This window comes from Phyllobates terribilis, unplaced genomic scaffold (assembly GCF_046119375.1).
Source record: "Phyllobates terribilis strain yellow unplaced genomic scaffold, ASM4611937v1 Scaffold_3__8_contigs__length_932513732, whole genome shotgun sequence".
NCBI classification, from domain to species: domain Eukaryota; kingdom Metazoa; phylum Chordata; class Amphibia; order Anura; family Dendrobatidae; genus Phyllobates; species Phyllobates terribilis.
This window is the reverse complement of record NW_027362763.1, coordinates 464,732,957-464,758,011: the sequence shown is the minus strand read 5'-3', so window position 1 is coordinate 464,758,011 and position 25,055 is coordinate 464,732,957. Positions and strand designations below refer to the sequence as shown.

At 40.0% G+C, this 25,055-nt stretch overlaps 1 protein-coding gene across 4 annotated transcripts in view; it reads left to right on the top strand.

The window, feature by feature from the left end:
* Window positions 1-25,055, top strand: part of ATG5 (autophagy related 5) — a 170,527-nt gene that overhangs the window by 100,113 nt on the left and 45,359 nt on the right. For all 4 annotated transcript variants that reach the window (XM_073675782.1, XM_073675781.1, XM_073675785.1 and 1 more), the window contains exon 7: window positions 20,075-20,192. In XM_073675782.1, the coding sequence (XP_073531883.1) occupies window positions 20,075-20,192 (118 nt within the window). The remainder of the gene's footprint in view (window positions 1-20,074; window positions 20,193-25,055) is intronic.

Sequence of the window (25,055 nt, the reverse complement as noted above, 5' to 3'; positions counted from 1 at the left end):
CCAGATGTGCAGAATTCACATTTAGTATACAATTTCAGAAAACTACAATTACAACTGTTAAGGCTATTCCATGTAGGCAAATTGTAATGACAGTGTTCAGGAGAAGAATAGACCATTCTCTATCACACATATCAATTATAGGCCTAAAACCCTATATTTACCAACAATTGATAACAATATTCAAGACAAATCTTTAGTAAGGCTTAAATAGGTAATTGCTTAAACTAACATTGTACTTCTCAGTTCTGTTGCCAATGGGCCTTGATGGAGAGTGCATTAATTCTAGTACGGGAGGGGACTAAGGGATGCCATACACAATAGATACCTGTCATCTGAACAATGGTTCGGCCAGCAGCTATCTCTACCAACTCCTCCATGCACAGGAGCACTCGCTCTGACATTTGATACTCCTTTCCCCCAAAATCATTTGTCGGGAGAGTCGGAAGGCTCCAATACACATTAGACTGTGAGCTGAGCCCTCCGTTACTCTAATGTGTATGGGGGCCTTGAGCCTCTGTCCGACAACTTTGGTAGCATCTTATCTTCTGTGAAAACAAAAGCATCAGGCATATTGAAATTCAGTGTCCAAATTCTCTGCACCTCCATACACGTCAGATGGTCATCTGGTGCTGATGAAATTGCCATGTTTGACCAACATTCATCTAAAGCATCTTTCACCAATAAAATGATGGCCTTCAAGATTAACTTTTCAACTGAAGATGAGAAATATTTTATTTTTCCAGTTCTTACAAAGAGCTTCATTCGTGATGCAAATTTATAACTCGCAACCGTTTAGCCCGTTGCGTGCTGCAATTTTTTGCACTCCAATCTTTCTCTGAGTAATAATCATTTATAGTTCCGAAACAAATCTATTGCAGCACGAATTGCCCATTGTAAAATATCAGTGGTATATCTGCCATTTATTGATGATCTGAATTGATTTGGTCTGTATAAATTATTGGCACTTGCCAAGTCTCGGACTCCAGAGTTTCCTTGGCTCACCAGAGAAAAAGATTCTCCATCTATACAGAGTGTTTGTATTAATTGTATCATGATCTTTGTTATTGTACACGCAGGATGTATCATCAAGAAGATCAAATGTTGATATAGTCTCTACTCAGTACATATTTTTTTTACAGTTCAGTGCTGGAGTATTAGAATTCCTGTTTTATTGGAAGCTAAATTTAAGAAACATTTCACAGGCGATGACACCGTTCGTACGTAGTTTGGTCTTTTCTGTGGTGACCTACGGATGCGAAGAGGAATCCAACGCCTTCAAAATGTGTTTCTGGAGAAGGATCATAGAATCATAGAATGTTAGAGTTGGAAGGGACCTTCGGGGTCATTGTGTCCAACCCCCTGCTCAATGCAAGAGTCACTAAACCATCTCAAGCAGATGTCTGTCCAGCCCCTGTTTGAAGACTTCCATTGAAGGAGAACTCCTCACCTCTTGTGGAAGCCTGTTCTACTGATTAATTACCCTCTCTGTCCAAAAGGTTTTTCCAATATCTAATCTAATCTGTATCTTCTCCCATTCAGTTTCATCCCATTGCTTCTAGCCTTTCTTTGTGCAAATGAGAATAAAGCTGATCCCTCTACAGTGCGACAGCTGCTATTAAGTCTCTTCTCAGTCTTCTCTTTTGCAAGCTAAACATTCCCAAATAATGCTATAAATACCATAAATGGCAAGAAGAACGAACAAATCAAGCCAGACCGGTCACTCGAAGCCAGGATCACCAAGCTATGACTTGCCAACTTTGTGGACACCTCATACAAAGAGCGCAATCTCTGGAGAAGGACACCATTGTCGTAAGAATAGATATAACAAGGCGAAGAGGAACACCAGCAACTCTGCTTAATGCAATCAATCTGACTGCAGAGATCTTTCTACAGAGTGTTCATCCATCAAGTCGCCATGGCTCGAGATTGAGCCAAAGGCTGTTTTTAATTTTTTTTTTTTTTTAAAGGGGTATTCCAGTTATAACATTTCTTGCAGATAGTTTGTTTGGCTGTCTCCAGCCATCTCATCAGGAATAAGAGTGGTGGTTGAGCTTGTGCACTGCCACATCATTCACATGTAGACAGAGGTCCCCTGTGCTGGAAATCAATGTGGGGCTTAGCGGTCAGACCTGCACTAATATAGAAATAACTACTACCTACTTGAATGCCCCTTTAAAACAATGTTCCCCAAACTGTAAACCAACGCACAGAGAAATGTGTAAAATATCACTTCTTTATCGTAATGCTTATGCTGTTGCTTTTTTTCCTTTGCCTTTTTTTCTCACTCATGTCAATAATTTATTAGGCTTCTTAAAAATTTATTATAAAACGTGCCATACAATGCTGCCTGTTTTAGGGCATGTAGTTTAATCCCCCAGATCCGTCACATCCTGCCAGTGAGTCACCTTTACTGGTAACTCAATAGTTACATGATCAGCTTTTCGCCATCCTCATTTTCGCTCTTGAATGGTTTAGATTACAAGCTGGAGATTTAAACCTGCTTCTCCATTGTCTTTTCTGGGTCCACTTATTAAGCCTTTTGTCCACTGTGGCACAACGGACACCTTGATCTAAGTCATTACTTTATCAGACTGTGTGAATTTTTCCCAAGTATTCTTTTCAATTTATATTGACAGGGAATAAGGGAACAAAATATATGCAAATCACAAAACAGATGTAAGAAGGAAAGCCTTAGTGTGGAGCTAAGTTTGCGATCATGATGGGAATGTAATATAATGTAACAATGCACTCGCGTTCACGGCGGAGACCATGTTAAACTACTAAAGGGCTATCTTGGGAGTTCTCAAATCCGCACAGTACAGGCTGAAATTTGGAGTTCCCTTGCTAGCCCTGTATTTATGCTGGAGAAGAAACTTGTAAGATTCATATATATATACTTATCATAGTGTGTATTTAGACTGCTGTTGAGCGTAATACGTGCGACTTGCAATTTGTCTGATGTCACATCAAGTGGTCAGTACGTGAATCACTATCCTGTGTCATTTCCTTACCTTAAGAATTGTGACTGATAATCATCCTGTGTTTACTGTAATATTTACTTTTTTTGTGTGGGAATTTTAGACGTGGTTCAACAAGAGCATGGAATGCTAAACTTTTTATTTGTGAGTTTCACTTCTTGTCTCCGTGCTGAATCTGCTCCCCCCTCCCCATTCAACTATAGTGTATTACGTAATGATTGAAGTCTTAAACGGCAAAAATGCATCATACAGTAGTAGTGAGAACAAGGAATAAAATCCACTTGAGAAAATTCGCCAGCATGTTTATTACTTTGAAATTAGAATAAAACTTGTTACTAACTCAAAAGAGGCCAGTGGTATTACTAAAGGGCATTGTTCATGGGGGTCATAATGCCCCCAAAGAATCCTATGAGCACCGCCCCCTTAGTAATGGCCATAAAAATTGGCACAAAGTAAAAAGGCCCATAATCTCCGAGACTGTATGATGGATTTGAAAAAAAAACAAAGAGAAATGCTCAAGGGACCAACGGGTATAAAATAGGGACAGAAACAAGCCCGCTTTAAGCTTCAAAGCATTTGTCATGCCCCATTGTTATTGATAAATGGAAAAGGATTTCTCTTTGTTGAAATTTATTTACAGTATTACAAAATTGCATAAATACAAAATTGCATAAAAAGCACAGGATGCCCAGGGGAATTAAAAATTCCCAAAGTCCGTGTTGACTCACCGTAGATCAGAAGCTACACGTCTCATAAGTCTGTTTCTAGTGGATCCTGGCTGCCTAGCCCAATGCCAGGATTTAGTAACTGAGAACATGACATATCTGTTATTCTTTCTACCCCACTTGTTTTCTCCACTTTGTATGGTTCGTTTGACAAAGAAAATGTATATCAGAGGTCTCTTAGTTTTCGACTATGTTAAATGTATTATGAATGCTGTCCCATGGTTTTGGTTTAGCTTTAGTTTCTTGTACTTGGTACATTTGGGGGAGGGGGCGCTCACCTTTGAACTGTGCATCTTCTTGTCTATTTAGCCTTCCACAGACAAGGGCAAAATGCTGTGAGTTCCAGGCCCTGCTCTGCCCCTGTGTATTTTGAGGCCTTCTGCACATAGCAAGGTGACTAACTAGAGTTGAGGATCTTCCTGATTGGGTACACCTTGTTGTGGTGGGATGACATGCTTTTGATTTTCATCAAAATAGTGTTAATGAAGTACTCAGTTTTTTACTTATTTACTTGCTGCAGGGTATCTATTCATTGTTTTTATCTTTAGGTTTTGTATATTAAATGTAGTATTTTGCAGATAACATTAAGTACTTAACAACGGAGTAGGAGATAAATATATGATTGTGGGAACTCCCACTACTGAGAAACATACTGATTACCACAATGGCAGTCCTGTGCACCCTGTTTAATAGGAGCGATGGACATTTATGAGCAGTACTGCTTTGGGTGCTTTCACACTGCGTTCAGGCACCTGTCCAGTGGCCCCTTCGGGGCTTATGTTCGAACCCCCTGCAAAACAGGATTCGAATGTATGCGCCGACGGGGTCATAGACTATAATAGTGCCGGCAAAGCAAAAGTGAGGCTCATTATTTTCGGGCGTGCACGCCTACTGGAGGCGGACACCCAGACGTAGTAGACTGCCTCTGGGTGTCCGACTCCAGTAGGTGTATACGCCTGAAAATGATGCTCTGCAGAGCGCACGTTCGCTCTGCAGGAACCATTATAGTCTATGGCCCCGTCGGGGCATACGTCCGAATCCCATTTGCGGGTGGTTCAGACATAAGCCCCAACGGGTCCACTGGACAGGTGCCTGCGCACACTATGAAGGCACCTTGTGGTATTGGTTGAGAGAGCCAATCGCTTTACTCCACTATCGTCATCAGTCCCATACATAAAATGAATGGAGTGGTAGTACACATGCATGACCACCGCTCCATTTAAGCAAGTGACGCTTTAATCGTGTGATACCCAGTGATTTTATACTTTTTACCATTTTACTTGTGCCTAGGATAGGAAAGAAATGAATCTTGCTTGTGAGTCAGCTCCTTTACAGTTTGGTGAATAGGTAACATATACTATTAAAAACATCTCACGTACTTGTGGAGCATTTACTGCGGTTAAAACTGAGAACTCAAGGAAGTTTTCAAGGCAAACTGTGACTTGTATGTGCAATGTAAGGCTACGGTTAAATGGCCCTAGAGTCTCTCATCCTAGAGAATCGGGCCGATTATGCAAATTACACTGTGATCAAACTGATTAGAGTTTGATCAGTGTCAGCATAGTGTGATCTGATTCTTTCTCCAGCTTATCCATTGTGTCAGTGTGCAGTAATCAGACTGCACTTGGATGGTCATCCAAGTGCAGTCTGATGTTTTACATGCACCCATAGACTTGAGTGGGTGAGTGACATCCGATTTCAAAGCAAAATCGCAGCATGCTGCAATTTTCTTTTCACTGACAGATTCTGTCAGTGAAAATAATTGTGCATCAGCACTGCCCAATTGAATGAATAACATTGGTCCGAGTGCCATCCGACAAAAAAATCAGATAGCACTCGTCTGATGTATACTCTGGTGTTAGCAAGCCCTAATAGTCTTAAACTACCAGTTCCACAAGATGCGCTGTAAGCAGTCCTAGACATGATAGTGAGGCAATGTAATCTGTGAGGAAGAAAGCTGTGGGTCATTTGCTGAGCAAAAAGCATGAGTGGGTTAGTAGATGAAAATGATGATCCCATTTCTGTTCCCAAAGTGATCTTATGACATTTGGTTGAGTTTAGGAGGATTTTGTGTAATATTGTGGAGGTTTTTGAGCTTGAGAAAGTAACCTGTAGCTGATTGTTTTACAAGGCTGAGATGAGTCTACCATCATTGAAACACACAGCTAAACAGATCTACTCAACAAAACGATATTTTGCAATTTGTCTCCATGTATGCAAAAGGGAATTTACATCACTTTGTGTAGATCATCTGCCTGGTAATCACATATCTTACAACACAATACATTTTTTACATAGACAGACATTGTGGCTACCATACCATGGCATGGTCAACTAAAATTCAACATCTTAATAAAAAAAAAGTTATTTTAAAGAATCTTGAAATAAGCAACTGAAGGGTTAACAATACACCCCATCTTCAATTCATCAGTGAAGAACTGCCCTGTAGCGGTGATGATAAAAGCAACCATATGTCCATACTGAAGGTTGTTATGTCTCTGGTTTTATGAGACCAGGGTAATGCTGTGTACTTAATTTCTTCATTTATTAATAAAAGTTCATTTCTTTTTAGAATTTAATTTTATTTTTCTAGCTCAAGGACAAAAGATGATATATGGCCTGCATGAAAGCACATGGTCTGATCTGGTGCACAGTTGTGAGCAATAACATCAGTCTGTAGCTTTTAAAATGCTTTTCATGCTAAAATAAGAATTATGTTTGATTCATGAAGTTTGTAATTATATTTCTCACTTATTTTGTGTTTACCACTAAAAAATATTATATATGTATATCATCAGAGAGAGAGAGAGAAAAATATATTATGAGGTTTTTGAAGCTATTAAAAATTTGGGTTGTTGAGACCATTGATGACAATTTTTTTATATTCTGTGTACCTCTTGTTATACCTGGCAGTGCAGTACTGTTGAGGGCCATTGGCAATTTCTCCTGTATTTAGTCACAATTTTGGCTCTCTGATTGTAAAGCTGAAAGAGGATTTCAACTTTTAATTTTCTTAGCCTCCCAAAAAAAGTTTACCGTACGAAACATGGATTTTCTTATAAAGAGGCTGCAGTTTCAACAGTATACTGATTGGTTAACTGTAGATAATTTGGTGGAAATAAATAGATAATTGATGAGACTCCCACAAACTGAAAATGAGGGAGCTGAAGGAGCAGTGTGAGCTAGCTTGGCTATTTCTGAAACTTCTATGTGCTGTAATGGTCCGACTGGAACATTGTGCGGCTTACCTCGTAGTTGAGTCTTTGACCTTGCTATGCACTGGGATGCCAAATATACAGTGGGGAAATTAAGTATTTAATACACTGCCAATTTTTGTAAGTTTTCTCATCTACAAAGAGTGGAGTGGTCTGTAATTTTTATCATAAGTACACTTCAACTGTGAGAGACAGAGTCTAAAAAAAATCCAGAAAATCACATTCTATGATTTTTACATAATTATCTTGCATTCTATTACATTAAATAAGTATTTGATTACTTACCAACCAGCAAGAATTCTGGCTCTCACAGACCTGTTAGTTTTTCTTTAAGAAGCCATCCTACTCTGCACTCATTACCTGTATTAATTGCACCTGTTTGAACTCGTTACCTGTATAAAAGTCACCTGTCCACTCAATCAATCACACTCCAACTTCTCAGCCATGGGAAAGAGCAAAGAGCTGTCTAAGGACTCCAGGGACAGAATTGTAGACCTGCCCGCACTGGGATGGGCTACAGGGCAATAGGCAAGCAGCTTGTTGAGAAGGCAACTGTTGGCACAATTATTAGAAAAATGAAGAAATACAAGATGACTGTCAATCTTCCTTGGTCTGGGGCTCCATGCAAGATCTCACCTCGTGGGGTAAGGATGATTCTGAGAAAGGTCATGAATCAGCCTAGAACTACACGGGAGGACCTGGTAAATGACTTCAAGAGAGCTGTGACCACAGTCTCAAACATTACCGTTAGTAACACACTACGCCTTCATGGATTAAAATCCTGCAGGGCATGCAAGGTTTCCCTGCGCACGCCAGCACATGTCCTGGCCCGTTTGAAGTTCGCCAGTGATCATCTCAATAATCTAGATATGAGGCATGGGAGAAGGTCATGTGGTCAGATGAGACCAAAATAGAACTTTTTGGTATCCACTCCAATCGCTGTCTTTGGAGAAAAGAGAAGAATAAGTACAACCCCAAGAACACCATCCGAACCGTGAAGCATGGTGGGGGAAGCATCATACTTTGGGGGTTCTTTTCTGCAAAGGGGACAGGACGACTGCACCATATTGAACGGAGGATGGATGTGGTCATGTATCGTGAGATTTTGGCCAGCAACCTCCTTCCCTTAGTAAGGGCATTGAAGATGGCTCATGGCTGGGACTTCCAGCATGACAATGACATGAAACACACAGTCAGGGCAACTGAGGAGTGGCTCTGTAAGAAACATTTCAAGGTCCTGGAGTGGCCTAGCCAGTCTCCAGATCTGAACCCAATAGAATATCTTTGGAGGGAGCTTTTGGCATAAAGTACACCACAACTTTTAATGGATCTTATCACGGGGTCATTGCCACTCCCTGTATCACCCCAGGTCCTCCCCGGCTCCCCAAACACTTACTCAGTAATACCAAAACTGGCATTAAAATGCTAAGACGCAAAATTTTTACAACATTTGAAGGTGTTTTATGCCAGAATTTTGGTGTAAACACCTTGATTAATCGAGGCCATTGTTTGAGATGGTAGATACATCTTTTTATCCAATTTACTTGATTTAATTCTTTTCACCTGTATATTCTTCCTTCAGTCTTCATTAGCATAATACTGACTTACAGAACTGTATGGTAAGTGACGCATTGTATCACAATCATAGTAGTTGCAGAACATGGTGAAGGTTTCTTTCATTAGTTTTTTTTTTTTACTGTCCTCATAGCATTGGGCACCCTGTTTCTGATCTTTGCTGAATCAAAATGTATGCCTGGTCAGAAGAATTGATTAAGTGATGGTCTCTATCTAATCTTTAATTATTTTTCATAGCTCGAAAATAATTAGATGGCTTGATTTGAAGCTTATTTATGACACTTGATTTTTTTTTTTATGGCTTTTTTTTTCCACTTGGAACATTTCACTTACCATGCTGAATCCGCTCATACGTGTTGTTCATATGCACAGTATATTCTTTTTAGCATGAGTCATGATCATTGTCTTTTGTCATTTTTACAATATCTTTCATATGGTGGCAGAAACTATCGTAGACTGTTCTGGTTTATATAGTGAAAACTTTAAGACTTTTTGCAGCATTAATTTCAGAACACTATTCCACCGATTTCTTGATCGCAGTGCTACATAATAAGACATCCTCTTAATAAATACACTCTTAACATTTCGTTGTGGCAGAGGTATATCTGGATTGTGTCTCCAATGTCAGTTCAGATCCATGACACTCCCTGCTACTTTTTTTGCAGTAGTATGTTTGTTTAGTGGATTTAAGAAGATTACAAAATGTAACTTACTAGTTATCTTACTTATCTATATTAATGAACTTAACCATTTCTGTGAAAAATGAACTGAACAATGGAATGTGTAAATACCAATGTAAGTTAAGGCCTGTTAAACTGACTGTGATGGTCTTTTATTTGCTTACCTAAACCACTTTGGCACTGGCAAAATTGACAATCGTTTTGCAGAAGAAGTATAGACTCCATTCTGAAATCTGATAGTTGTTTTAAAGTATTATCATACTATTTTTATTCTTTTTTACAAACCCCCTATTACATGTTCCTGAAAAATGCCATGTGGATTCTATACCTTATATAGTAGATATAAAAAGTCTACATCCCTCTTGAAATGAACAATGTTTTTGTCATTTAAAAAAAAAATCATACCAGAAAATAATTTCAAAACTTTTTCTGCCTTTAATCTGTACAATTCAATTGAAAAATAAATGTAAATCTTTTCAGGTGGAAAAAGAAAAATACCTAAATATTATTTGGTTTCATAAATATACACACCCTTACGCTAATACTTTGTTGAAGTGCCCTTTGAATTTATGACAGCATTCAGACTTTTTGGGACAAAGTCAATCAGCATGGCACATCAAGAATTGGCAATCATTGCCCACTCTTCCTTGCAGTAATGCTTCAAATCTTTCAGATTGCAAGGGCGTCTCCTGTGGACACCCCTCTTCAGATTAACCCAGGATTTTCATTTGGATTCAGTTATTTGCTCTGGTTGGCCCATTCCAAACTTTTATCTTCTTGCTATGTTGTTATACTTAAAGGTTTATTTTATCTTCAACTTTTTAGTAGAGGACTTAAGGTTTTGTTACATAATTGACTAATGTTTGGAACTGTTAATAATTCCCTCAACCTTGACTAAAGCCCAAGTTCCAGCTGCCAAAAAACAGCCCTAAAGATTAATGCTGCCCCCACCATGCTTCACTGGGTATATGGTGTTCTTTTTGTGATGCAAAGTGTTAGCTTTGTGACAAACAGAGTTTAACCTTGGTCTCATCAAATCATAACATATCTTTCCTAATGCTTTTGGCAGACTTGATGTAGACTTTGGCAAAGCATAGCTGTGCTTGGGTGTGTTTCTTTTTGTAAGAAAAGGCTGCGGTCTTGCACCCCTACTCCACAGGTCACCGACATCCGCAATATTGTCACATGCAGTACATCCAGAACTTTCTAGAAATTCCTGCTGCTCCTTTAACCCCTTCACGACCTTGGACATAACCATATGTCCATGTAGATGGGTACGTATGGATACATCCAGGTGATTTTGCTCACACAAAGGCTGTGTATGTGTGATCGCCGCTGGGTGTCAGCTGATTCTGCCAGGAGTGGTGCCGCACTGCTCTCGGAATTTTAACCCCCTAAATGCTGCAATCAAAATCGTCCGCAGCATTTAAAGAGCAGGCAGAGGGAGAAAGCCCCCTCTGCCTTTAGATCTGCACCCCCATGGGCCTGATTGTTGCTATTGTGACCCGATGTCGTCATGATGACATCCGGGTCACCAGAGCTAGCAAACTTGCTAGATCGTGCTCTGTGCATGATCTAACAAGTTTGTCGGTCAGTGCCACGCTGACAGTTTGTATAGCATAGGAATACTCCTGCAACCCTATGCTATACAAACGATCAGCCTGCAAAAAGTGATAGTCCGTAGTGGAACAAAGATAAAAATAAATAAATAAGTAATAAGAAAATAAGATTGTACCTTTTTAAATAAAATATTTTTAGGAAAAAAAGTAAACAAAAAAGTACACATTTGGTATTGCTGCGTCCGGAACGACCCGACCTATAAAACTGTCCCACTAGTTAACCCCTTTAGTGAACACCGTAAAAAATAAATAAATTATAAAACATTGTTTATCATCATACCTCCGAACAGAAAGTGGAATAAAATGCAATCAAAAAGACGAACGGAAATAAAAATGGCACCGCTGAAGACTGCATCTTGCCCGCAAAAAACAAGCCACGATACAGCTGTCAGTGGAAAAATAAAAAAGTTATAGCTCTCAGGATAAAGCGATGCAAAAATAATTATTTTTTCCATAGAATAGTTTTTATTGTGTAAAAGCGCCAAAATATAAAAAACTATAAATGTGGTATCGCTGTAATCATACTGGCCCAAAGAATAAAGCTGCCTTATCAATTTTACCACATGCGAAATGACCTAAAAATGAATAAATAAATTCCTGAATTGCTGGTTTTTATTCAAACGTGATGTAAAATGTTCCTAACAAAAGCTTCAAATCAATCCACAAAAAAAGCCCTCACTCAGGTCCGTCTTCTGTCAGTGGAAATATAGGGGGCTTCCGTGCTACTGTTAGTACAAAGGCTCTGGAAAAGTGAAATGGCTCCTCGCCCCCAAAAGAAATCCAGTGAATTCTGCGCTCCCGAATCCAAATGCTGCTCCTCTTTTCTGAGCCCCAGTTTGCTTAAAACGAACCGGTCAGCAGGATTCTGCAAACAAAACTACAGGCAATGTCATGTTGAGGCTGCTGCACTGATTAATATGATACCGGAGGTGAAGAAATCCGTCTCGTGGTTCTTGTGTTTGCAGTTTTGAGCTAATGATGTGCCCGTGATCCGGGGCAGGACTGTAGGCAGAGTCTTTCCTTGGTGCTCTAGACCAGATCAGCAAGAAGTTTCAAAAACAAAGCGGCTTTATTTAAAGCATGACACACCAGAGACAAAAAACACAATGGAAAACGAAGATGGAGAAATTCTGCAACGTCTAAAACTCAACAAACACTGATCGTGGAAACGTAGCCTACCTTCACCTAATAGTATACAAAGACCCTTCCCTTCTCACTCCATGTCTGTCTCTTTAGTGTGCGCTGCTCTGAAAGTCATGCACCAACAGAACAAACTATAAGCACTCTGGTAGAGCAGCTATAATAACTTGTGCAAGTTATTAATAAAAAAATGTATCTATTTCTTTCCTTTTTTTTTATATAAAAAGAAAAACAAAACAAATGTTTCCTTGGCTTTTTTTTTTAGTTTGCCAGTTGTTTCACTCCCCTTCTTTAGCAGACAGTGTAGAACACCTGAAAACATGAACAGAATTTTATTGTTGGGTATTTTTTACACATCTAATATGGTACCACTTTCAAACAGAACATGTTTTTGTTTTACTATGTCTGCATATTGTAGATTGCATGTTCTTCAAGGATTACTGATGTAAGCCTTCTCTCCTTTTCAATGACCTGATAAACAAGGTAATTAGAGGGCGAGAGAGATGGTAAACACCTCCAAAATTGTTCTTTCCTTTTTAACAGGTGGTTATTGTTTATGGTGTGCTTTGTAGAGCTTGTGGAAATCTCCCTGATATGCCTGGCTTTATGTGGTTTCATTTCGTCTAAGCATGTAGCAGTACCAGGCCAATTTTGCTTAAAACGAAGACCTTTTTCACACCAAGTTGTTTTCTGTATACTCTACTTGTACTGGTCATATAAGTTTTTCCCACAGTTATTTTTTCTTTAAAGTGTCTTTACAAAGAAGCTGTCTTTAGCTTTATTCTCCCCAAACCATGAGCAGTATTATTCGGACAGAGGCTGCACAGTTGCCTACAGGTATGTGTTAGTTTTTCTGAAATGCTATGCTGTTATTGAGAAAACATACTAGGGAAAAACCGGGCAAGGGGACTACGGCCCCCAATTCATCAGTTGCGATTGGTAAAGTCACTTTCTTTTTCATTTTGACTTGTGTTTATTTGGTGATGCTTTTTTTGTGCTAAATTTTTCAAAATGAGTAATGAATTTAATGCAAAATGAAAACTGCTCTATTTTTGTCTTTAATCTTTTTTTTTTTTTAGACTTTTTAGCTCCAAAAGTTGCCGTTCCTTTAAAAATTTACAAAATTTGTCTAAAAATGCACGAAATAAAAAATAGAAACATTACTCCGGGCAGGGGCTGGAGTGAGAGGCACCAAAAAAAATGGTGACATTTTGGTAAATGTCGCCTTTTATGAATCAGTCTTTTTTTTTTTTTCTTCACAACATTGCTCATCCAGATGTTTTTACATAATACCTTTAATCAGGTTTAGCATTTTAAACTGGCCACATCATGGAATATTGACTGCAGAGCTGAATAAAACCTTCTTTTTTTAAACTATTTTTTAATTTCTTCTCTTCATTGTGGAGATATCAGCATGTAAAGTTTAGGTTATCATTTATAAGCCCAACAGGGTGTTACCAGAAATGTTTCACTAAGTGTGTGTACTACTTCCCCTGTATGATGACATTGTACAATTATAAACAGGCAGGAACATACAGGGGGAAAAATAACATATCAAAAGAAAGCTTAGAGCAGGCTTTCCCCTGTGTGAGACATATAATTACAGTCTCTTCTCACTGATCTTGGTGTGCGAGTACAAGGTTCCTTGAGTAGAGCAGAGCAGAGTGTGATTTGAAACACTTATCAGCTTTCATCTCCTGTAAGTCAATGTGGGTGAGGGGAATAGATCAGAGCTGATAGCAATTTGAGAGGAGTGCTTCAATGGGACAAAGCTCAATAATAAAAATTATTTTACTGTCCGACAATCCTTTTTAAAGGGAACCTGTCACTAGGTTTTCCCCAGATAAAGTAGGGCCAGTACCATCTCTCATATATACAGCGTTCAAGAAAGCCGTATATGTCCCCAATCTGCCCTGCAAGGCAAAGAAATAGCTTTTATTCTACTCCCCTATGGTGCGATCTGGTTCGATGAGCATCTCTGGCCTTGATCCAGCGCCTTCTCTGTTCTTACGATTGCCGTCCTTCCTTGCTTCATGTGGATGATGCGCCCTACGTCATCTACAGTGTTCTCCATCGCGCTCCTGCGCGAGGGCAGAGCAAAGTACTGTAATGCCCATGCACGGGGGAAGGCCAAAGCGTGCCGGCGCAATGCACGCTACAATACTTTGCTCTGCTCTCAGCAGGGTAGAGAGAAGTACGCCTGCTCAGGTGCGCGATGGAGGACACGGTGTGGATGACGTAGGACAGCAATGAAGTGCTTTCTTTTGAATAAATTAATATTCATAAGAAACTTGGAACACTGAATTCTTGGGGTTGATTTGATAATGGTTCTTCTTAGAAAGGTGTTTCCACTATAAACAGTTATGGTATTGTAATAATAGAAGGATAAAAGTCTTTCAGAGAATCAATGCGAGATGTATGTTATAAGGAGAAAGAGCGCCATCTGGTGAGCAATTTCAAGTTTGCACGCTGGACCTGGTCAGGTGACCTCCAGCAGAGGATTTCAAAATTTAACGGTCGAGCGCGCAGTGCCTGAGGTGATTTCGGCGTCAGACACAGAGAGAGATGTGACGCAGGCCGGACACGCTGATGGAACCAGCGAGAGAGACCGGGGTGAGAGATCCATAAGGCAGGATAGGTGGCGGCTGGTGCCCGTTTGGCTTGTTCCACCTCACCCGCCATTGACCGACCCTGTCAATATCAGTGGGTACAGCTAGCATTAGGCTAATGTGTAAAGGGGCCTCAAGACTGTAGTAATAAAAACAAAAGCAGAGGATATGGGGACAGTGGATCGTAGTTTGTATCCCTGCACACAAAAACTCTCTAAATTAGTATCCCCATTATAGAAGAATATGATGTATCTACGATATGTCATAAATGCCTTAAAGGTTTAGGTTCCATTTTTGGAGATGACTTCTTTTATACTTAAAGTTCTGAATGCTCTTGTATACAGATATAGGGATCGCTCAGATGAGTGTATATTTGGTCAGTGTACTATCCATGTGCTCAACGGACAGCAACTGACCCAATCGTAACCTGTCTACCTGTGCATACCAGCAATTATATAGACAGATGGTCCATGTGAAAAAAATTGCGGCATGTACTACTGGGTGGGTAAAAAACATCCTATACAGAAGACCGCTCTTAACAGATCAATTGCCATGATTGATTAACATAGTTTCCTATCTTTGGCTTTGTGTAAAAATGGCATTCGGAGGGATTTTTTTTTTCCCAGATGAAGAACTGACTACTTTTTATACGACAGTTTGAGCCCGTCCTCAGATACTAGTATACCTTCATAATGTAATGTTCTGTGCATAATATCTAGTACTAAAACAAGAAAGAGGTTAACTATTACACTAAGATCTGTATGTATTTTCTTTCCTTTATTTTGACTACAAAGCATGTTGCAAATGCCAAAATGACCAGGTATTGGAAGAAAAAATGTTTTAAATATTTCTGACTTGAAATACCAGTTTGTCATGTCAGTAAATATGAATTTAGTATATAATTAGGTGTAATAGATTTATTCGTCAACACATGAGTTGTAAAATCTCTGGGTGTGGTTTATATAAGACATTGAGAAGATGATCATAACCTCTGCATACATTGTGTTGTATTCTAGCATCCATGCCCTAGCTGTAATGTTTAGGTCCTCTTCAGCCATTTTGCTTCACCGTTTATTAGTACCATTGACATCTGCCATTCTCAACATATTAGATTACTCTTTTGCATTGCCTTTTAGAGGCTAGACATGACTTATACGCTGGGGAAAGCAATCATGGGCAAGTTCTCCATTTGCCTGAAGTTTTTATGAAACCTGTTGAGAATTTCATTGTACTTTTTTTTTCATTTTTTGTCTCCATATCTGACGTACAAGGAAGCAATTTAGTAATGATATTATCATTGTGGAGGAAGCAAATGTCAGTAACTACCTCGAGACCTCAGATTTATTTTTTTGTTTGTATTGCAAAATTTCTGATACCATTTTACCAAGTTGCCTATATTACATAGCATTTGTATTGATTAAAATATTACGAGGAAATGAGAGAAGAACGTGCGAATGTAAACAAGAAAAATGACATACAAAGTGATGCAATGGGATGTCTCCTCATAAGGTGGATGTGGAAGGACGACAAGTGCTTCTTTTTTATACAAACTAAAGTAAGCAAATTGACAAAAATGTGAAAAAATGTAACCAAATATGTCACCCTTACTTTGTTTTTAATCTGAGGACTTTGAGTAGAGTGGTATAATATGTGTTCTACTTTAGGCAATTTATCAGGGTCCTTTTACATGTGTACTGAGCACCAAGTAATGATGTAGGAAGCTGACACTCATTTACATTTTTAATACAGTAGCAATCATGATGATCATTGGGTTGTACTGCAGACAAACAATAACTTTCATGTTCACATAGTGTTTTATTGATTATTTGATCACTGGGCAACTTTTACACAGGGCAATGATTACAAATGATCGTATAGGCAACTACTGACCCGTGTAAAAGTAACTGTTGGATTCTTTTCTATTACTATTTAATCATCCAAAATATTTGTTTATTTGGTGGGTAATATGGATTCCATTGGGAACAAGGGGGTTGGTTTAGAAATCCGTTTTCCACTGCTTCTTAAATGTTTTCAGGTTGTGTTTTCCGATGTTGAATGTAACTTAAAGAGCACCCGTCAGCAGGATTGTGGGTGGGGGGGTTCTATCCGGTGCTCTGCTTACATATTCATCTGTGTGCTCTTATGACAGCTCACTGATCGTTTACTGACCTGCCTCCTATTTTACCTAACCCCGCACTACTAGATGCATTATATAAAATAGGAGGCAGGTCAGTGAAGTCACAGTGAGCTGTTATAAGAACATACAGATGAATAAGTAAGTAGAGCACCAGATCGAGCGCCCCCCACAGGCCGCCCCGAAGCACGGGCATATCATTATCTCCAAACTGAAAGTAAAGATTACACAAGAACCACAGCACGTATTTCATCAACCAAGGTATCATTTTAATCAGTGTAATTTCGCCCACCTGACAGTGTATGTAGTTTACTGAGCACAATTCTGCTGACAGGTGCACTTTAAAGAAGTTGTCTATTACTTGGACAACTCCTTGTCATACCCTACGCTTGGCCCCGATAAAATGTAAAGCCTATACTCTGCTCCCATGCCGGCGCCGTTCCAGCGGTGTTGGCACTCGTGGTCCTGGGGCTCACATGCAGTTGTTGTTACACGTGAGCCTGGGGCCCAATCACTGCTGGCATCACTGGCTCCACCTTAGGACAAATTGAACAAAAAGAAGTCGTCAGAGATCATCTTTAGCCCGGACTTCCTCTTCATGTTCAATTCGACAGAAGGCGGGGACTGTGATTCCACTGCTGATTTGGCGCCTGGCTCACGTATCACAACTACCGCACGTGAGCCCCAGGACCACGAGTGCCAACACCGCTGGAACGACGTAGGCACGGGAGGTTAGTATAAGCTTTTTGTGTTTTATTGGGGCCAAACATTTAGATCAAGAAGGTGTTGTCCTAGTAGTGCACAACCCCTTTTAGGATTTCTACAAAATTACACAACTCTTCGGAATGAGGGTTACAAGTATGTGTATATAGTTGGTCAACAATGGTTGTTTTGAGCCCACCATCCTTGAATGGAGTCATGTAACCTTGAAATAGTTAGAAAAGATCTAAAAGACATGTATTTAAAGGGAATCTGTTAGATGGTTTTTGCTATTTAATCTGGGAGCAGCATAATATAGGGCAAGTGAGCCTGATTCCAATGATGTGTCTCTTACTACCCTGTGTGTTGTAGTTTCAATGCAAATTGTGTTTTATCAATAGGAGAATAAAAACTTCCTGACTAGGTCTCACCTGCACTGCAGTCCAGCTAATCGGTCAGTACAGCTAGAGCTGCCAATCAGTGGTGTGGGTAGGGCTATACATATCTTGGTAATATGGCCACTGCTACATCTTCAACAGATGAAACTGGTATATCAAAATTACACTAAGTGAAAGGTTGTGGTACCAATGTGAGACATGTAATGACTAACAGTCTGCTCTCTTGATCTACATCTCACATTTCTAACGCCTCCTTTCAGGTAAAATAAGCTCTGGAGGCAGATTCTCAAAGAAATCTGTGTCCGGCCCATAGACTGGCATGTAAAACACAATTGTTTTGAATTCCTCCCTGTGTTGTGCTATCACTTTTACTCCTCCCGAATTAAGGACCTACAGTCATGGCCAAACGTTTTGAGAATGACACCAAAATTATATTTTCACATGATCTGCTGGCCTGTGGTTTTTATTAGTGTTTGTCTGATGTTTATATCACATACAGAAATATAATTGCAATCATATTATGAGTACCAATAGGTTATATTGACAGTTATAATGAGTTAATGCAGCAAGTCAATATTTGCAGTGTTGCCCCTTCTTCTTCAAGACCTCTGTAATTCTCCCTGGCATGCTCTCAATCAACATTTGGACCAAATCCTGACTGATAGCAGTCCATTCTTGCATAATCAATGCTTGCATTTTGCCAGAATTTGTTGGGTTTTGTTTGTCCACCCGTCTCTTGATGATTGACCACAAGTTCTCAATGGGATTAAGATCTGGGGAGTTTCCAGGCCATGGACCCAAAATCTCTATGTTTTGTTCCATGAGCCATTTAGTTATCACCTTTGCTTTATGGCAAGGTGCTCCATCATGCTGGAAAAGGCATTGTTGGGCGCCAAACTGCTCTTGGACGGTTGGGAGAAGTTGCTCTTGGAGGACATTCTGGTACCATTCTTTATTCATGGCTGTGTTTTTAGGCAAGACTGTGAGTGAGCAGATTCCCTTGGCTGAGAAGCAACCTCACACATGAATGGTTTCAGGATGCTTTATAGTTGGCATGAGACAAGACTGGTGGTAGCGCTCACCTCTTCTTCTCCGAATAAGCGGTTTTCCAGATGTCCCAAACAATCGAAAAGGGGATTCATCAGAGAAAATGACTTTGCCCCAGTCCTCAGCAGTCCACTCCCTGTACCTTTTGCAGAATATCAGTCGGTCCCTGATGTTTTTTCTGGAGAGAAGTGGCTTCTTTGCTGCCCTCCTTGAAACCAGACCTTGCTCAAAGAGTCTCCGCCTCACCGTGCGTGCAGAAGCACTCACACCAGCCTGCTGCCATTCCTGAGCAAGCTCGGCACTGCTGGTAGTCCGATCCCGCAGCTGAAACAGTTTTAAGATATGGTCCTGGCTCTTGCTGGTCTTTCTTGGGTGCCCTGGAGCCTTTTTGACAACAATGGAAGCTCTCTCCTTGAAGTTCTTGATGATGCGATAGATTGTTGACTGAGGTGCAATCTTTGTAGCTGCGATACTCTTCCCTGTTAGGCCATTTTTTTGCAGTGCAATGATGGCTGCACGTGTTTCTTTAGAGATAACCATGGTTAACTGAAGAGAAACAATGATACCAAGAACCAGCCTCCTTTTAAAGTGTCCAGTGATGTCATTCTTAATCATGACTGATCGCCAGCCCTGTCCTCATCAACACCCACACCTGTGTTAATGGATCAATCACTAAAACGATGTTAGCTGCTCCTTTTAAGGCAGGACTGCAATAATGTTGAAATGTGTTTTGGGGGTTAAAGTTCATTTTCTGGGCAAATATTGACTTTGCAAGTACAGTACTTGCTGTTAAGCTGATCACTCTTTGACATTCAGGAGTATATGCAAATTGCCATTACAAAAAATGAAGCAGTAAACTTTGGAAAAATTACTATTTGTCTCATTCTCAATACTTTTGGCCATGACTGTATACAGACAAGATAGAGCAGTTGTTCAATGCAACCAGTTTTCTAGGGAATGTTGGAATTTTAATCTGGCTGCTATCGGAAGCTTCTCCACTTTGTCTGCACTAGTTCTTATACACATGGCTCACACAGGAAAATTTATTGAAGCAAATGCCGGAAAACATACAGAATAGCATCTCTGTGTTTTAATTCTAGATCTAACCTTTTTCAGAGGGGCTTTGGGAAAATAAAGCAGAAATATAATTGGTTAGTGTGTGTAGCTTCTCCTCTTCTCCACAGCGCTAGTTGTAATAAATTTTGCACGTTTTGTTTAGAGGAATAATTTTGTTCTTCTCCAACTATATTTACAGGCAACCAGTGACCGTCCGTTTGTGCAAAAGCTGTTTCGACCAATTGCCAGTGACGGGAAACCTCATACACTTGGTGATTTAATAAAAGAAGTGTGTCCTGCAGCAATCACACCAGAAGGTACAAGCTCAGACAATCCTTTAACAATTTCAGATTGAGAGGTGTTTGCATTCAGTATCTATTACTTTCTTGTTGCCTAAAGTTTAGCTGTAGATGTTTCAGCCGTATTAACATTTGTCATGTAAAGCATTTTAAAACAGGTAAATACAATTTTAAGAATGAGATGACTGTACATAGCAAGTATTGAGGACCTGAGAGAAGATCATAATCAGAGACACATTGAATTAAAGGGAACCGGTATGGATGTAAAAAATAAATGTGCCTGATGTAAGCATACTTCTAAGTTCCCGGCAGGATCCCTTTTTCGTAAAACAAAAAAAAAATAGTCACTGATATAAGTACAGGCCCTGTCTCGCTTGCTTTTATTACTTATCCTTCAGTTTTTTGACCTTCACAAATTGTCTATAAAGAAAAGAAGTTATCGGACACCTTTTGCTACGTCCTCTATAAGTGTTAGGGCTCATGCAGACGTCCGTGATCTCGGTCTGATTTCGAACTACAATACACGGACTGGCTGCAGATCTCCCGAACTGATCGTGACAACTTCATATTTTTCTGTGAAGCTGTTCTGCTTGGATATGGAGACCCGCGGCCAGTACGTACATTAGTGGTCCATGCTCGGGCCGATTTGCACGGACGTCTGTATGAGCTCTAAGGCTTCATGCAGATGTCCGATGTTCTCTTGCGAGTGCTATTGATGATTTTCACTTATAGCACTCGTACCTGGGATAGTCAATGGGGCCATTCACATATCTGTAATTCGTAATTTTTCACGGACCAAGCGGTTTGCGAAAAATCGCGGAGACATGACCGATTTTGATCCGACTGTTGATTCAAAGTCAGTAATGTAAGTCTATGGGTCTGTGAAAAAAAAAAATCAGACCACACCTACACTCGAATAACATCCAAGTGCGGTCTGATTTTCACGGCCTGTCCGAAAGGGGAAGATGGAGAACTTTACATATATAAGAAAAGCTGATGACTCTCAAACCGAATTCTGATCAAAATAAATAATTTTTCTTACACGTGAAAAAAAGGACGTCTGAATGAGGCCTAACTTGTTATAAGTGGCGCATAGATGAAGGTGGGGCAGGCACTTAAGAATGCCATCACTTGCGCTTCCTTGGTCCTCTAATACAGTGTTCCCCCAACTCCAGTCCTCAAGGCCCACCAACAGGTCATGTTTTCAGGATTTCCTTAGTATTGCTCAGGTGATAGAATTATTGCCTGTGCAGGTGATGGAATTACCGTATCACCTGGGTGATACTAAGGAAATCATGCAAACATGATCTGTTGGTGGGCCTTGAGGACTGGAGTTGGGGGAACACTGCTCTAATATTGTCAGCATTGCCAGCAAAAGATGCAATTGTTCAGCTGAGCATTAAGAAGTAGGCAGCTAAAGCACAGCACTGCCTGCCCCCCAAGCGTCTCCTGTAGCCATCTGGAAGTTTAGAAAGAGACTGTGCAGTGACATGGTCCATTATTGTAATGCAGAAGTTTCATTGCTTGGTGAGCACAGCCCCTCTAAGTTAATTTGTTGTGGTTCCTCCATTGCACTAGCTTTGAATACCTTCCCTAGTATATGTTCTGCAAGATTATTGCAGTGTTAAATCAAAGTCTCAAACTATCTTTTGACCTTTTGTTTACATTCTGTAAGTATCACTTTGTATGGCTGCACGCATAGAGGAGGGGTAATGAGCGAGTACCTGTGAAGACACCTGTCTGAGGTCTGACATAAGGGAAACCACAGACACTTAGGCATCTAAAGCTTACAAAACATTGAAACCTTATAGAAGAAAGCAATGTGCAAGGGATCAAGCTTGGCTTTTCTTGTCAATAATTGACAGGCTATAGGGGTGGAGCAAAGGAGAAGTAAAAAAGAGACAGGGTACCTGCAGCTTCATGTGTATGAAAAGGCAGCTATTATAGACGTCCCTTTGAAGATTTAGAACAGGTAAGATATTCCTCTCTGGCAGATGAAAGAAGGCTTTTATTATCCACTCTGTTTGAAGATCTGAATATTATCACCTCCTTTAATTTCTTGGCTCGCTGTGCCCCCTCTTTTGTTTTGTTTTTGTTTAATCTCTCATGTGTTACAATGTTTAGGCCAAAACGGGTTAGTACAAAAGTAAAGAGATTGTCATTCACCATTGTGTGCTTTATTAGATATTCTAGCTAAAGACCAGTAACTAGAAAATATTTTGGTTTCTTTTTTATGAAAGTTGTTAAAAACATAGACAAAACTAGAAATCTTTGAATTCCCTACAGGAATCTAGTATGAGGCTCACGCAGTTCTTCAGAATCCAAATGGCAGATCTGTCTTCTTCAGTCAGTCATTGGTAGGATGGCACAGGAAGTATTGCCTGATACCTCAAAGAACATTTTCCCATCTTTTTGGTAGCGGGGATGTTGACTATTGTTATGATGATATCCCCTAGGTCACTGGAATCGCTCCACTAATATAATATTGATGACTTGTCCTCAGGTCACTGATTAGTGTGGCTGCCTGATGTCACTTGCCTGATCTTATATTAATCACCTATACTAAGGACAGATCCTCAATATCATGGTAGAGGAAAACCTTTAAAGCAACTTGATTATGTACTTAATGCCTCTTCTAAAGCATTAAAGCGTTTTTGATTTTTTCTTCTTGGGTTTAACCCATTAGTGACCAATAGACTTCTTTTTACTGACCTGCGATATAAGAAACTAGCGTTCCCCGACATGTTACAATCATGTAACTGTCACCTGTACACTATAGCTGACAACTTGCTGCATCAGCCACAATCAGTGTTAGCACCGACCATGGACGTTTAACCCCTTAGATTCTGCAGTCATTAGTGACTACAGAATCTGAATAGTTAACGGAGTATGGGGGCTCCCTCTTTAGCCCCATTGGCACCCTGAGATCTTGATTGTATGGTCCAGATGTTTGCCATGGCAGGTAACAGCCTAATAACGGCCTTAGAGTCTGCCCGCTCTAGTGGCCTGTTCAGAAGTTAGCAAAATTTAGGTGGTAAAAATAAACTTTTTCTTTCTTGTCATGCCACTTTCCATTACTTCCTGAAAAGAACCAGAAGGGTTAATGAACTACCTGAAAGCAATTTTAAATACGTTGAGGGGTGCAATTTTTAAAATGGTATCACTTTTGGGTGGTTACCAACAGGGCTGTGGAGTCGGTAAGCCAAACCTCCGACTCCAACTCCGACTCCTCAGTTTCCATGACACCGACTCCACGACTCCGACTCCCTCATACATGGCTCATGTTATAGTGATAAATTTACTGTAGCAAAGATTCATCTCAGCTAAAAGTCTAGACTCTTAGATCAGGAATAGGACAGACATTTATAGGACATTTCATAACTTTCCCAAATTCTTATGAAAAATATTCCCCACAAACTGCATTGAACTACTGTACCCAATTTATTATATATTTTAGGAGTAGGAGTCGGTTTATTTTATACCAACTCCACCAAAATGGACGCCGACTCCAACGCCACAGTCCTGGTTTCCAACATAAGATGCCCAAAGTCACTTTAAGGGTAAGGGCCCATGATGCAGATTTGATGCACAGCGTTTTTGCCTCTCCCTGGCAGAAAAAACACATGCAGATTTACATGCGTTTTTTCAGTGTTTTCGCATGTGTTTTTTCAAGTGCTTTTCCAAGCGATTTGGAGCATCACTTGGAAAAGTGCTTGACAAGTTGGTCACACAATATAAATCCATGCAACTGGCATGGATTTATATTGTGTGACCAACTTAGATGCTTTAAATGCTGCATCTATAGTAAAAAAAAAAAAAAGAATTAAAAAGTTAAAAATAAAAAAAAAACCTGTATAAACACCTCTCCGGCGGCCCCCGGTCTCCTCCCGGCTGCATCCTCTCTCGGCATCCCGCGGTGTACTGGCAGTACCTGCGGTGACGTCATTTAGTCAGCTGATGGTCACGCGACCATCACCTGACCGCTTACGTCAGTGGTCGCGTGACCATCAGCTGATTAAATGACGTCACCGCAGGTCCTGACAGTACACTGCGGGACGCCGAGGAGAGAGGATGCGGCCGGGAGAAGACCGGAGAGGTGAGTATACAGGTTTTTTTTTTTTTTTTTTTTTTTTTTTTTTTTTTTTTTTACTTTATTTCTTTTTTTCACCGCGTGGTAGCCGGGATGAAGAGGAGACTACAACGGGATGAAGAGGAGACTACAACGGGATGAAGAGGAGTTGTAGTCTCCTCTTCATCCTGGGTATCACACGCCGCAAATTTGCAGCCATTGAATTTAATTGAAACGCAGCAAATCCAGATACACCTGCGGGTTTGCTGCATTTCAATGGCCGCAAATTTGCAGCGTAATCGCGGTAGAAATGGTCATGCTGCATTTTGCAACGCAATGCGAATTCGGCGCGCAAATTAGCGCATCATGTGCACAGCACATCCAAATTCACATTGCTTTGCATGGCAGACGGTGTTACAAGCGTTTTCGCAGCCGCAAAAACGCTACAAGAACGGTACGTGGGCACACAGCCTAAAACTGAACAGGTCCCTATAAAAATAAGGTTTGTAAATTTCCTTGAAAAAATGAAAAATTACTGCTACATTTTTAAACCTTCTAAAATGCTAACAAAATAAAATAACACTTTACAAATGGTGCTGATGTAAAGCCGACATGAGGGAAATGTGATTTATTAATATTTTTGTGTGGTATGACTATTGGGATTAAAGGGATAGTCATTCAGAGTTTGAAAATTGCAATTTTTAAAACATTTTTGTCAAATTTCTGATATTTTTATAAATAAAAGCAAAACATATCAACCTAAATTTACCATTATTATAAAGTATCATGTGTCACAAAAAAACAGTGGGGTA